At 41.3% G+C, this 13388-nt stretch overlaps 3 protein-coding genes across 3 annotated transcripts; 2 read left to right on the top strand and 1 right to left on the bottom strand.

Moving 5' to 3' along the window:
* Positions 1-665: 665 nt before the first annotated feature.
* On the top strand, positions 666-3558 carry LOC108078894 (uncharacterized). Its single transcript, XM_017173027.3, has 9 exons — positions 666-971; positions 1033-1137; positions 1199-1342; positions 1415-1526; positions 1792-1925; positions 1980-2120; positions 2184-2363; positions 2429-2845; positions 3036-3558. Exons 1-9 carry the CDS (start codon positions 768-770, stop codon positions 3417-3419), a joined length of 1821 nt encoding a protein of 606 aa, XP_017028516.1. The 5' UTR covers positions 666-767; the 3' UTR covers positions 3420-3558.
* Positions 3559-5002: 1444 nt separating this feature from the next.
* On the top strand, positions 5003-7362 carry LOC108078895 (uncharacterized). Its single transcript, XM_017173028.2, has 4 exons — positions 5003-5265; positions 5317-6199; positions 6270-6421; positions 6482-7362. Exons 1-4 carry the CDS (start codon positions 5159-5161, stop codon positions 7089-7091), a joined length of 1752 nt encoding a protein of 583 aa, XP_017028517.1. The 5' UTR covers positions 5003-5158; the 3' UTR covers positions 7092-7362.
* On the bottom strand, positions 7325-9533 carry Ilp8 (Insulin-like peptide 8). The gene is made up of 3 exons (XM_017173030.3): positions 9318-9533; positions 8015-8228; positions 7325-7753 (listed from the first exon to the last, which is right to left on the bottom strand). The coding sequence occupies exons 1-3, from the start codon at positions 9327-9329 to the stop codon at positions 7512-7514; spliced, it is 468 nt and encodes a 155-aa protein (XP_017028519.1). The 5' UTR covers positions 9330-9533; the 3' UTR covers positions 7325-7511.
* Positions 9534-13388: the final 3855 nt, after the last annotated feature.

Raw genomic sequence — 13388 nt, 5'->3', positions numbered from 1 at the left:
CCATGTCCAAAGTTGTCGCAATGTTCTATTCCATATCTGTTGTTAGGCTCTCCGGGGTGCCAAAGATCTAATGCAACTGGCTTCCCACTTGGGAACCAAACGTGACGACCTAAAGTCAGAAAATCGTTTCCAGAAGTCCAGTAAATGTTTTTATCTTGTTGACTGTCCAGGTAACTATTGATAGCTTTGACTTTCTCTGTAGTGTCGAGGGATATCAAGCTGTAACCCATTCCCTCGCAGTATTTACGGGCTCCAAACCAGTGCGTTTTTATTTTATTCTCAATTAAATATAGTGTATCGCCTAGAAGAATCTGGCTAGATCGCGCTATATTGACAGATTTTAAGGTTTAAGGTTTATCACGAGCCACTTATAACTCTTTCAAGCTTATCAGAAGAGTGCCCTATTATTGTTTAGTGTAAACCATATTATCAACTAAGTTAAAAAGTAATCAATTATTATTTATAACAAGCTCAAGAAAAGGTACGATACCTTATCAATCTGGATTGCAATTTATATAGATTTCCTTTCCTTTGTTCAGATGCTTTTGATTTGTTTTTATTATTTCTTTTCCTAGCTTTCCCAGGAATGTAAGGGTTTCCAAATAGTTCCTTAATAATCCAAACACACGATCTTTAAAATCGATACATTATCAAATCTACTTAGACTTAGGTTTAATGTCACCCAACCCTTTAAACCTACACATATTCCTACACTACTATTAAAACAATACCGAACACAATATAAAATATAAAAAAAACACTAACAAATGGCGGTTAAACGAGCCCTCGACGCGGAAGTTATCAAGCAAAAGAAGGTCCTGCGGATACTGCGCTTCCAGAAACTCGTCCGCGCAGTCATCATGAACCAGGCTTGGCTTTCCGATTCCGAGGAGCAGGGCATCTCAATGAACGTGAAGAAGAACGTGGCCCTGATGCGGCAAAAACGCAAGCCGGGCATGCTGACCATGGCGGTAAGTTGGAATCTATTTACCCATAGAATCCGATGACATTACTTAAACATTAACTTTGCAGGAGAAGGCCTTAATGCGATCAAATCCCAAATACAGGACTATCGAGGACCGGAAGAAACTTTGCCTGCTTGTAGCAGGACTGGAATGCTTCTCTAGAATTCCGCCGGTAATCGCTTTTGGTTTGTTTTTCTATCTAAAAGTTACCTGTAAACTGGTTAAATTTTTAGAAAATTCGTGCTCGCATGGCGCCGATTCTTGAGTTTATGTACGTCAACGAATCGCGAGTGATTATAGCGGAGGGAGACACGCCCATTTCCGTTTATTTTATACTAAACGGAGAGGTCGAAATGAAGAAGAACGTCTACAATAAGGCAAGTTTCCATATTAACTACGATTTTAGGCCCAAAGAAATAAAGGTATTTTTATATTTATTTGTTTTCCAGACTACAAAAGAATGGACTGAAGTGCCAGAGGCAATATTCGGTGCTGGCGACTGTTTTGGCGATGTCGAGATGACTGAGTCTTGCCCTAGAATGAATACCTATACAGCCATGGGTAAGAAATTCCACTTATTAATAGTCATTAAGACCAGGTTATGATTAGAATTAAAAAAAAAGAACAAGGCACACAAGGAATCCTTGCAGGTTAACTGGAAGTAAGGTTGAGTTATCTAGAATTTGAAAATGGTTTCTGGTGAATATGATAAGGACTTCCGGCACTTTCTAGTCTTATTGTTTAATTTAAAACTTAAAAAAATATTCTTTTACAATAATTAGGCTTAAGAATTATTCATTTAACTTTCTTCTGCTTATTTTTTTAGCTGGCTGCGAATTGCTGGCTATCTACGACTCGGATTACGAACGCATTTTAAAGCCTTTTATGTTGAAGCAATGGAACGAGAAGAAAATGGCGTTAAAGGCCTTCGACTACTTTAATTTCTTTACCACAGAGCAGGTCTGTGGCTCTAATAGAGAGTCCATAATTACAATGTAGATTTATAATTTATAGATTATACTCGCCTGCAAGTATGGCGTTCTGGCCCAGTACGAACCCTTGGACACAATTTACTTGGGCGAAACGGGCTCCTTGGGCTACGCTCGCTTCGTTCTGAGTGGCGAATGCGTCATTCTGCAGTGCCTGAACATGAAAGTAGATAAGATTAAATTTAAAAATATATATTTTTAATATTTAAATATTTTGAAATTCTCTTAGGTCGATAACAAGGACGGGGAGACCACTTTTGAGCTGGCTGCCATCGATGCGGAACAGGAGTTAACCATGTTTAGGTCAATGGGCCTACGCAGTCGTTCAAATATTTCGGACATTGCAGACCTCTTGGCCTCGTCATCCTCCTCCGACGATCCGAGTGGCGGCAAGAAAAAGAAACAGACGGTATTTGTCTGCTTTATCCTGGTTTTTTTTTCGTTACGAAAACCTTTCCTTTCCGCCCCAAACAGATGCGCCATATGAATCTGCAGGATATTGAAAAGTTCTGCGGAATCGGCCAGGAAGTACGCAAGCGAAAGATACGGGAGAAGAAAACGTTAACTCCAGCTGCGCAGGCCAGGAGATCGTTGCTGATTCAGAGCCTGCGAAGAGGCACTCCCTACAGTCCAGTTATCCTGGACGACGATCTGGCTTCCGAGGAACAGGACATGGACCTTGATTTCGATGATGATGAGGATGTCTCCGATATCGACTCCAGTTTCTCCTCGTACGATCGAGTCCTTGATGCAAATGTTGTGCAATTGCAGTTGGGTCGCCGTGCCGATAGTGATGAGACGTCGAAGGGGAAGTCGAGTGCTTCTTTAGAAATTTTCAGTGCCAGCTCCGTGACCGAGGAAAATAGCAGCGCTGACTCATCACCCATCTCGGTAAGTTCTTGGTCATGATCCTTATTGTTATTATTTATAGAGTATAGACTTCGAGACTCGAAAGATCTAGAAACAATTGTTTCGCCTATGCCAACAGATTGTCAGTAACGATCATCAATATTTTTAGCTTTGTCTTTTATTATACTGAAAACAAAATCAATTATCTATTAATTGATTCCTGATTAAATAGGTTTACAAGGATCCTATCGAGACCCACTTCATAGATGTGGGCTCCCTCACATACGGCAGCATCTTTGGTCTGGGTGAGAAAATGGAACATCGTGTGATAATGGCGCGGACTGTAGTACAGTGCCTGCTCCTGCCACGCTACTGGTTACTGGAGGAGGAGCAGAACCCGGGCAACATATGGAACCGGCGACGTTTCTACTATGAATGCAATGTACCGTCACGACAGGATCTGTTTACCAACTTCCTGAAGACAAGGAAGTGGAATAAGTTCCGACACGATTATATCCAGAACCTGCTGGACGAAAAGACCAATGCCCACATCTCCAAGGAGGAAGATATCCCCATTATGTGTCGCATCGTGGAGACCAGCGATGATACAGTATAGACCTTGCTCCAGTAAGTCCTAATTTGAAATGCTTTGAAGAATCTCCAGTTAAATAATATGTAAACTTTAAATTCGAATGGGTATCCAGAAAAACGATCATAAACTTTAAACAATAAATATTTACCAATATTAATATTAATATTATTGAATACATTTATTAACCAGATTTTAGGTGCAGAAATAAATAAGAAAGAGCAAATATTGGGGAAAGTTAACACGGCGTATGCGTAATTTACTTTAAAGCTTTTTTATTCCATTTTAAATAAATATATAACAGTACTTGTAATGGTTATAAAAATGCCTTGCAATATTACGTTTTTGTATGCATTTAATAAGGCATATTAATTTTACCACACCTGATACTTTATTGGAAAATATATTATATTCTGTTTAGTTTAAAGCACGTTCACAGATAAAGTACCTTGTAACTGTGCAATCTTTATCATTCATTAGTCTAGTTCCATCATATCTAAGTTCGTCGCAATGTTCCACATCAGCAAGATTGTTAGGCTCTCCGCGATGCCAAAAATTTGATGCAACTGGCTTTCCACTTGGGAACCATACATGACGACCTAGAGTCATAAAATCATTTCCTGAAGTCCAATAATCAAATTTATCATTTCGATTGTCCAGATAACTTTTGATAGCATTGAATTTTGCAGTAGTGTCGAGCGATAAAAGGTTGTAACCCATGCCCTCGCAAGATCTACGGGCTGCAAACCAGTTCTTTGAAATTTTATCCTCAATGTAATACATGGTATCGCCAATAAATATAAGGTTAGTTGGTGCTATATTCACAGATTTGGAAGCGACTAGAAAACAAAAAAAAAACAAATCAAGAAAAGGTTCAAATAAGAAAGAATAAGTTGTCTTACCAACTGGTTCTTCACTAGCTGCTGATATATAAATCAGGCCCAAGAGGACCAAGAGTGTTCCACACGGTTTAAGCATTTTGACGATACTGTTTTGGATCCTCCTAGAGTGTTCGCTTTTATATGTATTTTATATGTTAGACAAACAATTGTTAAAAAGATTTTCCCTTATCAATAACACTTGATGAGAAAGGAAGCAGCAAGTAGTTTTATAACGGAAATCTTTGAGTCATGAGTCTTATCTATCTCAATTGGAAATTTAAAGATAATTTTATTACATTTCTCAGGAAAAAAATGTTCAATAAATGTTAAAATGTATATCGTATTTATACCTGGTATATTATTAGCAAGCAAATCTGTTTAAATATTAACTAAAATATATTCAATAATCTGTGTGAATATACAGAAGCTTAGGCTTAAGGCTTATTCATATATTTCACACGAATTTTATAATTCAGCTTTATGGTTAAACCGATTATTTTTTCAGGACAGTATGTATAGTAAATTACTTTATTATTGAATAATAAATAAAAAGAATAATTATATATTCTGTGGTCGAGTCAAGTCTATTCAATTGTAAAAAGCAAGGATACTTAAGGTTTCCAGCTTTCTTTTTTAATTTCAAGCTTAATTTTAGAACTTTGGCGCCACAGTGTGCAGTGTGGCCTTAGCTTAGCACTTATCGATAAGTTACTATCGTCATTACTGCTGCAACTCCATATTGGCGCCGGCTTCGTTGTCATGGAAACAAAAGTTTGATTTTAACACTCCACATCCAGACTATACCTAAATTTTCGTCTGTTTTATGTGTCTTGACTGTTATTTCCGTGTACTTAACCGTGTTACCCCGGCTGGGAGGCTAGGGAAATGGATGAACCGGACGAACCTGAACGGCAGGCGATGCGGACGGCGTACGAAGTGCAACGGGACTTTGGCTACAGCAGTGGAATCCGTTCCGAGATTATTTGGGATTCGTAGGTTATGCAATTGTTTCCTGTAACCTTACTCCTATGGTCTGTCCCCAGACTCACGCCCGACCAGGCGCCAGTGCTGATGCAGAAGATCGAGAACCTGATCCCGGAGGACGAAGCGCGGAACGCCAAGGCTTTGAATCGTCAGCGGCAGCAGGTCTTTCGCAATGTCTGGCAGCAACGGCGCTTCACCAACGGCACCCTCCTGTCCGCCATCATCTACGTGCTGGTCACGCCAGAGACGGACCCGGAGCTAGCCCTGCAGTCCACCAACTACAGCTGCCATCCCGTTTTCCGGACGCGCCGCTGCATGAACGGCGAGAACAGCGCCGCCTGCTGCATGATCTTCGTGGACGAACACGGACGTGTGTACTCCAACTGGCAGCAGTTTGTGTTCCGCAATACCCTGCCCAGGGGGACTATGATTGCTCCCAGTCAGGGCATCTACACCTTCACCAATGACGATGACGAGCCGGGTGTCCAGCTAATGGTGCACCCCACGCCAGCTTCGTATGGTCGACATCGCTTGCTCAGTGCCGGCGACAAGGTGGCCTCTGTGGGTGGATTGGTGGCTTCGGTTCCGGTGGCGGCTGCTCTGGCCGTGCCCGTTGCAGCTCCTCTAGCCATTGCCGCCACCGCTGTCTGCGTGGCCACGGCCGCGTACAGCACTCTACGCTCAGCATCACATCTCATCGATCGGCGGCGTCATGGACAGAGCACCTGCATCACGGACAGTGAGGCTCGCAGCTCCTGGCTGGGCGTGGCGGGCGGCGTGGTCGGATTGGGTGCCACGGGAGCCACAAAAGCCTTGGCCTCGGTGGCAGGAGCAGGTTATAGCATCAATCCTGCAGCTCAGTTGGCCGTCAAGGGCATCAATGTGGGCTCAGTGGTCATTTCCGGTACGGGAGTGATCAACGGCGTCTACGATATGTATTTGGTAAGGTTTTTGTAAACTAAAATGTTGATATTTAGTAAGACTTGATTGGTTTTCCTCTTTTTTTAATTAGAAAATAGGTGACGATCAGGCCATTAACAGCCTGGACATGTTGCAGATGGCCTCGCACCTGGTGATCTTCACGCATTCCATAAATAATTTGCGTATAGCTTCCAAGGCCACCAATGGCTCCAATCTAAGACGAGCTTTACGCAATCAATCTCGGTAGTTAAATCCCTTGTTGTTTCTTTATAAACTTACTTAACATCTATTTTCGTCCTGCAGCAAGGTCTTCGATCGCATCTCGCAGGAGTCCACCAAGCTGCACAGCAGCCAGGCTGGAAAATTCGATATTGTACGTACCCTCAACGACATACCCTTCAAGGAGACTCTGCTCAGCCTGCACAATCTCAACTCGAACCTGAGTCAAGGCGTGGCGGCGGTCACAACTCTGCTGCCACAGATCATAAGCCTGGGCAGCGGTGGTCAACTAGATCTGGAGGCGCTGGCGCAGCACTTTGGCCGGAAGTTCGTGCAACACATTGGCAATGTGTCCAACTTGACGGATGTCCTGGAGGCCTTGGCCAGGTATTTTAGCGACAAGGCTGTGCAGTTGCTAATGGAAATGACACGGACTTTTCTGGAAAATAATGTGGACTCCATTGATCGAACCATGAATACGTTTATATCGACCGAGACGGTGCTCTTTAGGATATTAATGCACTCCGTTACTACTTTTGATAGCTTTAGCGAGGACTTTCTGCAGAGCCGGCGACAGGAGATCCTATCAATGGTCTCCAAATACTTTAGGTCCTTGGAGTCGGTTAATAATGAAAATTGTCGGAAGTACAAGTGCGCCGTGTGCAAGGGCGCTTATTATATAAGTCGCATATAGACTTGTGATTTCATCCTTTATATTTTTTGATACTTAATTTCCGTAAACTTTTCTGATATGTGGGACGTATGCTTTATTTTGTAAGCCACTTTCCTAGTTCGCGTCTTGTTTAATGTTTTCGTAATAGATAAAATGGCAAAAATCTCATGTAATTATATTTAGTCCAAGAGCCCAAAGTGTCATCCAAGCAGAATGTGCTGTGAAAAATCCCAGGATATTATATTTTTGTAGAATTTAAGTTCTTATAAAGAGTAATTTTTATTCAACTAAATGCCTTGGCCTATAAATAGTGTATGTGTTGGGTTGAGTCCCTCGTACAGTGGGAGCCACAACTAAGGTACTCTATAAGAGTGAGCGCGACTTGTGCCAGAATGTACAACTAAGCTAACCTATGGACGGATGAGTTGGTTGAACGAATAGCTAGCAGAAGAACTCTTCCTCGCACACGTTAAAGCAGCAGTAGGGTATGTTGTTGTAGCTGCTGGAGGAGTGATCTCGCTTGAAGCGCTGCTTCTTCTCGTGGTGCAGCTTCTTGGGCTTGTAGCGCGGCACCACATCCAGCTCGCTGAGGCGATGAAAGTGCTCCCGATTGACCTTCAGATAGCCGCCCATCGGGAAGCTGCTCCGGATGAGGTAGTGATGCTTGTCGTACGCTTTGCCGTCTAGAAAGGAAAACCAGAAAGGGGGAAACGTGAGCGAGTGAGCAAATTGATCTTGAACCTGCGCCTTGAAGTCGGTTAACTGTTGCATCGGAACTGCTTTGTGTATGCAAATGAATATTGATTTTAATTCCGAAGTCTACACATTTTAAAACGTGTTTTCGGCCACTGCAGTTCCGAATGCAATTATCTGTCTGGAGTTGACTGACACCCTCTGGCCTTAATCTCTCTTTAGTTTCTGTTTGGGTTCTTCAAGATACTTACATCCCAGCCGATTTAGATGATGGTGCGAGTACTCAATGGACCGCCTGTCCCTCCGCGCACTCTCGTCCTGCTGGAACAGGTGCTCGCAGGCCTCCATGGCGAACTTCTTCATGCGCTCCAGAGAGCAGTAGCTGCTCGACGCACTGCCCGACGAGCTGTCCACCAGGCAGCACACTCCGAGGGCAATCAGCAGCGTCCAGCGGCACAGATTGAACTGCAAGGGGGAGGAGAGTGTTGAGTTAATTCCAAGTTCCAAAATAAACCTTTCGATTTTTAAATTTAAGTCCCCGCTGACGCTCTCAGAATTTATGGCATAAGTGTTACAATGTTCCTCTAACCGGCTGCACTCTGCTCTGCCGAATCTGGATTAACCGCTTTGGCTGACGACATTGGCAGGACGCCGGGATGACGTTGTCGGGTTCGCCGGGATGCGGCCCATAAACTGGGTCAAAATCGAAACAAGATGTTCGAAAACATCGAAAACTGGAGCGCATTTGCAAGTCGACGCGGCCAAATGGTCAAAATTTAATTGCCGCTTTTAATGACCGAAACTTCCCCGACATTACAGAGAGTGGAAATTATGTAATGCGCCGATGCCGCCGCCACGCCAGGTAGGCATTTCCGCATTTTGCATTTAACATTTCGCACTTGGCGACTGTTTAGCACACTCGCTCCCATATAAATCCGATCGTCGGCATTATGCTTGCGGTCGGACTTGAGCTTGAGCCAGTGGAGAGAACAAAAGCGCACTTGTTGTTTATTTTGATATTTTTAGCTGACAGCCGCCCGTCAATTACAGCACACACCCACTTTTTTCGGGCTCATTGATTAATGCAAGCAACTAAAGTTTTATTTTTTTTTTTTTTAGATTAGAGTTGTAATAATTAAAGTTTTCAGTTTACTATAGGAATTGGGAAAAGTTAAAGATGACTTAGAGGTTTGCTTGTATCCCTAGTAGATTCTTATTTCAAGGCTGATTTATAAAACACTTGTAAACATATTTTTTATTATATTCTAAGGAATTATTCTACATATCTATAAAGGAGTTTTCTATTTAAAACCCAATTTAACTTTATTTTAGTTTTACTTTATCTTCGTTTTAATAAACTTAAAACTGTAAATGCTCTCCAATTTAATATACTTTATTTCAATGCTGAATGGTAATAACTTGAGACCTTATATTTTTATATTGTAAGGAATCTATAAGGATTTTTCTATTAAAAAACTCAATTTAACTAACCATAAACCCTTAAATGTTATCCAATTTAGTATATTTGTACATTTAAACTCTGTAAATTCTCACCTTTGAATCCATTTTAAATCCGTTCTAGGATCAAAAGAGTCACAGAAGGTGCCACACTACGTATACGTGTTTTTGGCGGGCAAATTGAAATATCCCAGCGAAGAAATATAATAAACTTGGGCGAAGAACGAAAACGAATGCGAATAACTGGCTTTTGGGCTCGCAACGAATAAAGCCGACTGATAAGCACGAGTGACGAGCGCACAATGAAAGCTCGCCCGAAGCCGCTTAGCTTTTTATACGCGCATGCAAATCGAGGATCGCAGCTTCGGATCGGCTCAGGTTGACTCGTCGTCGGCTTCCCCAGGTTCTCGACGTGCTCTTTTTCGGCCTTTTTAATGGGGGATGGAGCGATGGAGATGGAGAGAATGCAGCCAGGAGTTTTGCGTAAGCGGCAAGGGCGGCGCACCTTTCCAGGGCATTTCAGGCATTTATATATACCTCTATATATGTTTATTTTTTAATCAATGGACGTCAGGAGTTGGCTTTTATAGTTGGTCCAGTGCCGTGTCGGCGCCACCTTCAAATCTTCGTCATCGATTTCAACATAATCGTTATGGTTTCTGCGAGCTGACTCACCTCCAAGCAACATGTCATGATGATGGCCTAGCTGCCTTTGATTAAAGACCTGGCACAAAGTTGTTTACGGTGTTATCAGACACCTTGGACGTGTAATAAGGTAGTAATTGAACGGATTTGGCGGTCACCAGCAGCAGCACCTCTTGACGACGTAGTGAAAGTTCAAAATGTTCACATGTCAACGCTTGATAAGTTGGTACAATTATTTTTATTAGAAACCATAGTGTTGCCATAAATTGATAAAACAATAATCAATACAATTCAGAAGTTCATTGGGATAATAAAGACAGAACAGAATAAAAGAACATGCTATATATAATAAACATAAATCTAGGCATTTTACTCAGAAATCAATATTTTTTAAGATTAGAATTCTAACTGAATTTATGGCATTTGAATGGTGATTTGTTCGAATTACTAAATAACTTTTGTCAATATTATTGAATATTTTACAAAATTAACTAAAATTATAAGCAGTTTTTACTGGTTATATATTTCCTTTGCTCTTCTTTGAATGCTGTTTTAACTGCAACATGCGAGTTTACTCTAGATGAATCCAAAAACCTAATGAAATTATTAAAATGCTGGTTTTTGGAAACCATAAAAACAGACTGAGATGGCGAGGAGAGAGGGGATAAACCTCTTACTGTCTAAATGTGTAAATAGAAAATGTATATAAATATGTAAAAAAAAAAATAAAATTTAGTTTACATAATATAAGTCATCTAAAGAAGTATAATTCATTAAAAACATTAGGTAAATGTCTTTAAATAAAAATCGAACTCGAGAAGATATAACTCATAAGTTATGAGTCATAACTAAGCTTGATAAACATTATTACACTTAGTTACAAAATATATTAATCCAGAAGACTGAGTTTACAACTACTTTAAATAAAATGAGTATTTTAGCTCGAAACGTTTCTTTTAAGGAAAATTAAATGCATTTAAAAAATATTTAAGTGCATACCTGATAATAAAAACTACTACTACTAAGCTAAAATTTAAAAAATTAGATGTTAAAATGTGAAAGAACTCCTTAAAATTGTTAAACTACAATAGAATATATGATTTATCTAATAGATAAAAAAAATAATTTGTACTAACTAAAACTAACCCCCAGCAAGACGTACCTCCTTCTGATTATTTCTACAGAACTATAGCTTTGTAAACATTAGCAGCAACAAGAGAGAGTGTGTACCTTGATTACAGGTTTTTCCCCTATACCAAAGGTTCTAGAAAAGAGAGCGAAAGTGAAGGCGGTGAGAACCACTTTCACTCTCGTTTCAGGGTTGTGTCTCTTTCATGTCATTTGGCTCTCTCTCCATTACTCTTTCCCTCCTCTCATTCTGGCTTGGTGTGACAGCATCTCTTGACGTTTCCCACTGACATTGAGCACTTAACGGTTGTTCTGTATCGTAAGAGATCGGGCGTCATCGTCGTTAGTTCTTATTTTGGAAGCTCCTTTCAGATCGCGCCTTTACAGTATTTTTAGCCGCTCTCTCGGTCAATGCACACTTTCGGCCGAGTTTTTTATGGGCTTCGTTTTGGTTTCGTTTTTATTTTCGTTTTTCGTTGTCGCTGCTGCATTCCCGATGCGGAAACGTTCGGCCCCCGGGGCGTATGCGCAACGCTGCGACGCAGTTGCATTTCGCATGCCGCGTTTATCACGTCGCGGGAATCCTTTGGAATTTGCGCATTCCCGTGCCGCCACAGTCGTCGCAATCTAACGGTACACCACGGATCGGAGCACGGTCACGTTCTGGGAACCAAGAGGTATGTTGGCTAAAAATTCGCCCGCGGAAATATGCGGCACTTAATTACTGCTGATGGCTGGCTCCACGGGCCACTCGACGACTCTCATTCATAAATACAATTTCACAACCTGATTTAAGAATCGCGCCACTTGCGCCATGTCAACGATCTCCGAGTGGAGGGAGGGAGATGGCTTACCTGACCCTACCTGGGCATCGAATTCACGTCGCTCTGATTGCCGAAAAAAACAACATAACATAAGTCCAGCGACCAAAAGCATAAACCACAAACTGGTTTCTAATAGAATCGCCGGGGCCACCGTCGATCTGATATTCGTGCAGTCTAGACGAGGGCATGGGCATGGGCATGGATCCTTGCCTTGGCAACAGAAGAAAAGAACTGGGAATGTCGCTTCTTCGTCTTCCGAGAAGATCTCTGTGTGGACAGGACAGGAGACGGACAACGGGAGGACAGGACCGCTCGATGGCAGAGCGTGTGAGCTAGTGTTTTTGTTTTGATGCCCATCCCATCGCCTGTTCCTTGAACTGAGGGCGAAAGTGGTGCGTCACGTCATCATCTCCGGTGTCTGACTTTGCCGGCGGCTTTGTCGTTCACCTTTGCCATCCTCATCCTTGTTCACATCTCCTCTTCTTGTGGCTCCTTTTGGTATGCCAAAGGGTCTTCCGTTGCGCCCCGAGTTCAAAAAACTCTGCGATTGCCTCGCAGCGATCGCATTTCAAATTAGAAACTCTTTTTTTGGGGGATCCGATGGCACATGGCCATGGCTATTCAATGCTCTTTCGTTTTTTTAGAGGTTGATTAGGGGTTTTACTTGGTTAAACAGTTAAAGTTAAACCCATAATTAAATAAGGAAAAGTTAATCCCTAAGGACTGTAGTTTAATCAGTCAGCATTCCGATGTTTGAGAGGTATAAAGTACTTATTGTTCGGGGTAACGTTAACTTTAATTTCAATCAAAGGCTTTATGGTTTCTTGTGGGATAAACACATCAATTTGGAATTGTGTGTTTAATAAGCACTTTCTTATCGGTCGATTTGACTAACCTGCACTTTAATCTTAACTGTCAATTACTCACGGTTTCAAAATATAATTATACGATTAATCAAATCGATTAAAAAAGAAAACATTCAATGGAATTTCTTTTCTCTAAGTTTGTTTTTCGCTTAGCCATGACGGTCTTATAATTAAATTATTCGAGGAGATTCTATGTAAACGACAGTTCAATACACTTTTCGATGTACAGCTGTGTTCACGGAAATAGCAGTGCCCAACGACCTGCACGTTTAAGATCGGAAAATCCTGTTACAAACACTATTTTCATAATTTTTTTTTTCATAAAAGCTTAGTATATTTAATTATTAACAATACCACAATCATTTAATTTAGGTAACATAAACCCTTTAGAAGATATAGCTAATATCAACAAAAAAGGTCTATATTATGCCGATCATTGAAATAGCAGTGAAAAACTAAAATTCTTCATAAATTTAAAAATATCGTATAAGAAACCTATTTCTTCTTAAATTCTAATTGACTATGATCTAATATTTTGTTAAATAGCCTTTAGAAGCTATCATAGCCTCATACCTGGGTGGCAAGGAGTCCACCAAGTCTTAGAAACGCTTGAGGGGAATATGGCCTCATTCCTCCTGCACAAATTGCCAAAGCTGCGGCTTAGAAGTCGGAAACTTCTTTAATACGTAGCCCTTGATGTCCCC

This window comes from Drosophila kikkawai, chromosome 3L (assembly GCF_030179895.1).
Source record: "Drosophila kikkawai strain 14028-0561.14 chromosome 3L, DkikHiC1v2, whole genome shotgun sequence".
NCBI lineage: Eukaryota > Metazoa > Arthropoda > Insecta > Diptera > Drosophilidae > Drosophila > Drosophila kikkawai.
This window is presented reverse-complemented; position numbering and strand designations above follow the sequence as displayed.

Excerpts from the sequence above, each read along its gene's own strand:
- LOC108078894 (XM_017173027.3), top strand. The coding sequence starts at position 768 with ATGGCGGTTAAACGAGCCCTCGACGCGGAAGTTATCAAGCAAAAGAAG. Across the intron at positions 1,527-1,791 it reads GAATACCTATACAGCCATGG|CTGGCTGCGAATTGCTGGCT; the intron begins GTAAGAAATTCC and ends TTATTTTTTTAG. Across the intron at positions 2,121-2,183 it reads TGCAGTGCCTGAACATGAAA|GTCGATAACAAGGACGGGGA; the intron begins GTAGATAAGATT and ends AAATTCTCTTAG.
- LOC108078895 (XM_017173028.2), top strand. The coding sequence starts at position 5,159 with ATGGATGAACCGGACGAACCTGAACGGCAGGCGATGCGGACGGCGTAC. Across the intron at positions 5,266-5,316 it reads TCCGAGATTATTTGGGATTC|ACTCACGCCCGACCAGGCGC; the intron begins GTAGGTTATGCA and ends GTCTGTCCCCAG. Across the intron at positions 6,200-6,269 it reads GCGTCTACGATATGTATTTG|AAAATAGGTGACGATCAGGC; the intron begins GTAAGGTTTTTG and ends TTTTTTAATTAG.
- Ilp8 (XM_017173030.3), bottom strand. Across the intron at positions 7,754-8,014 it reads TCATCTAAATCGGCTGGGAT|ACGGCAAAGCGTACGACAAG; the intron begins GTAAGTATCTTG and ends TTTCCTTTCTAG.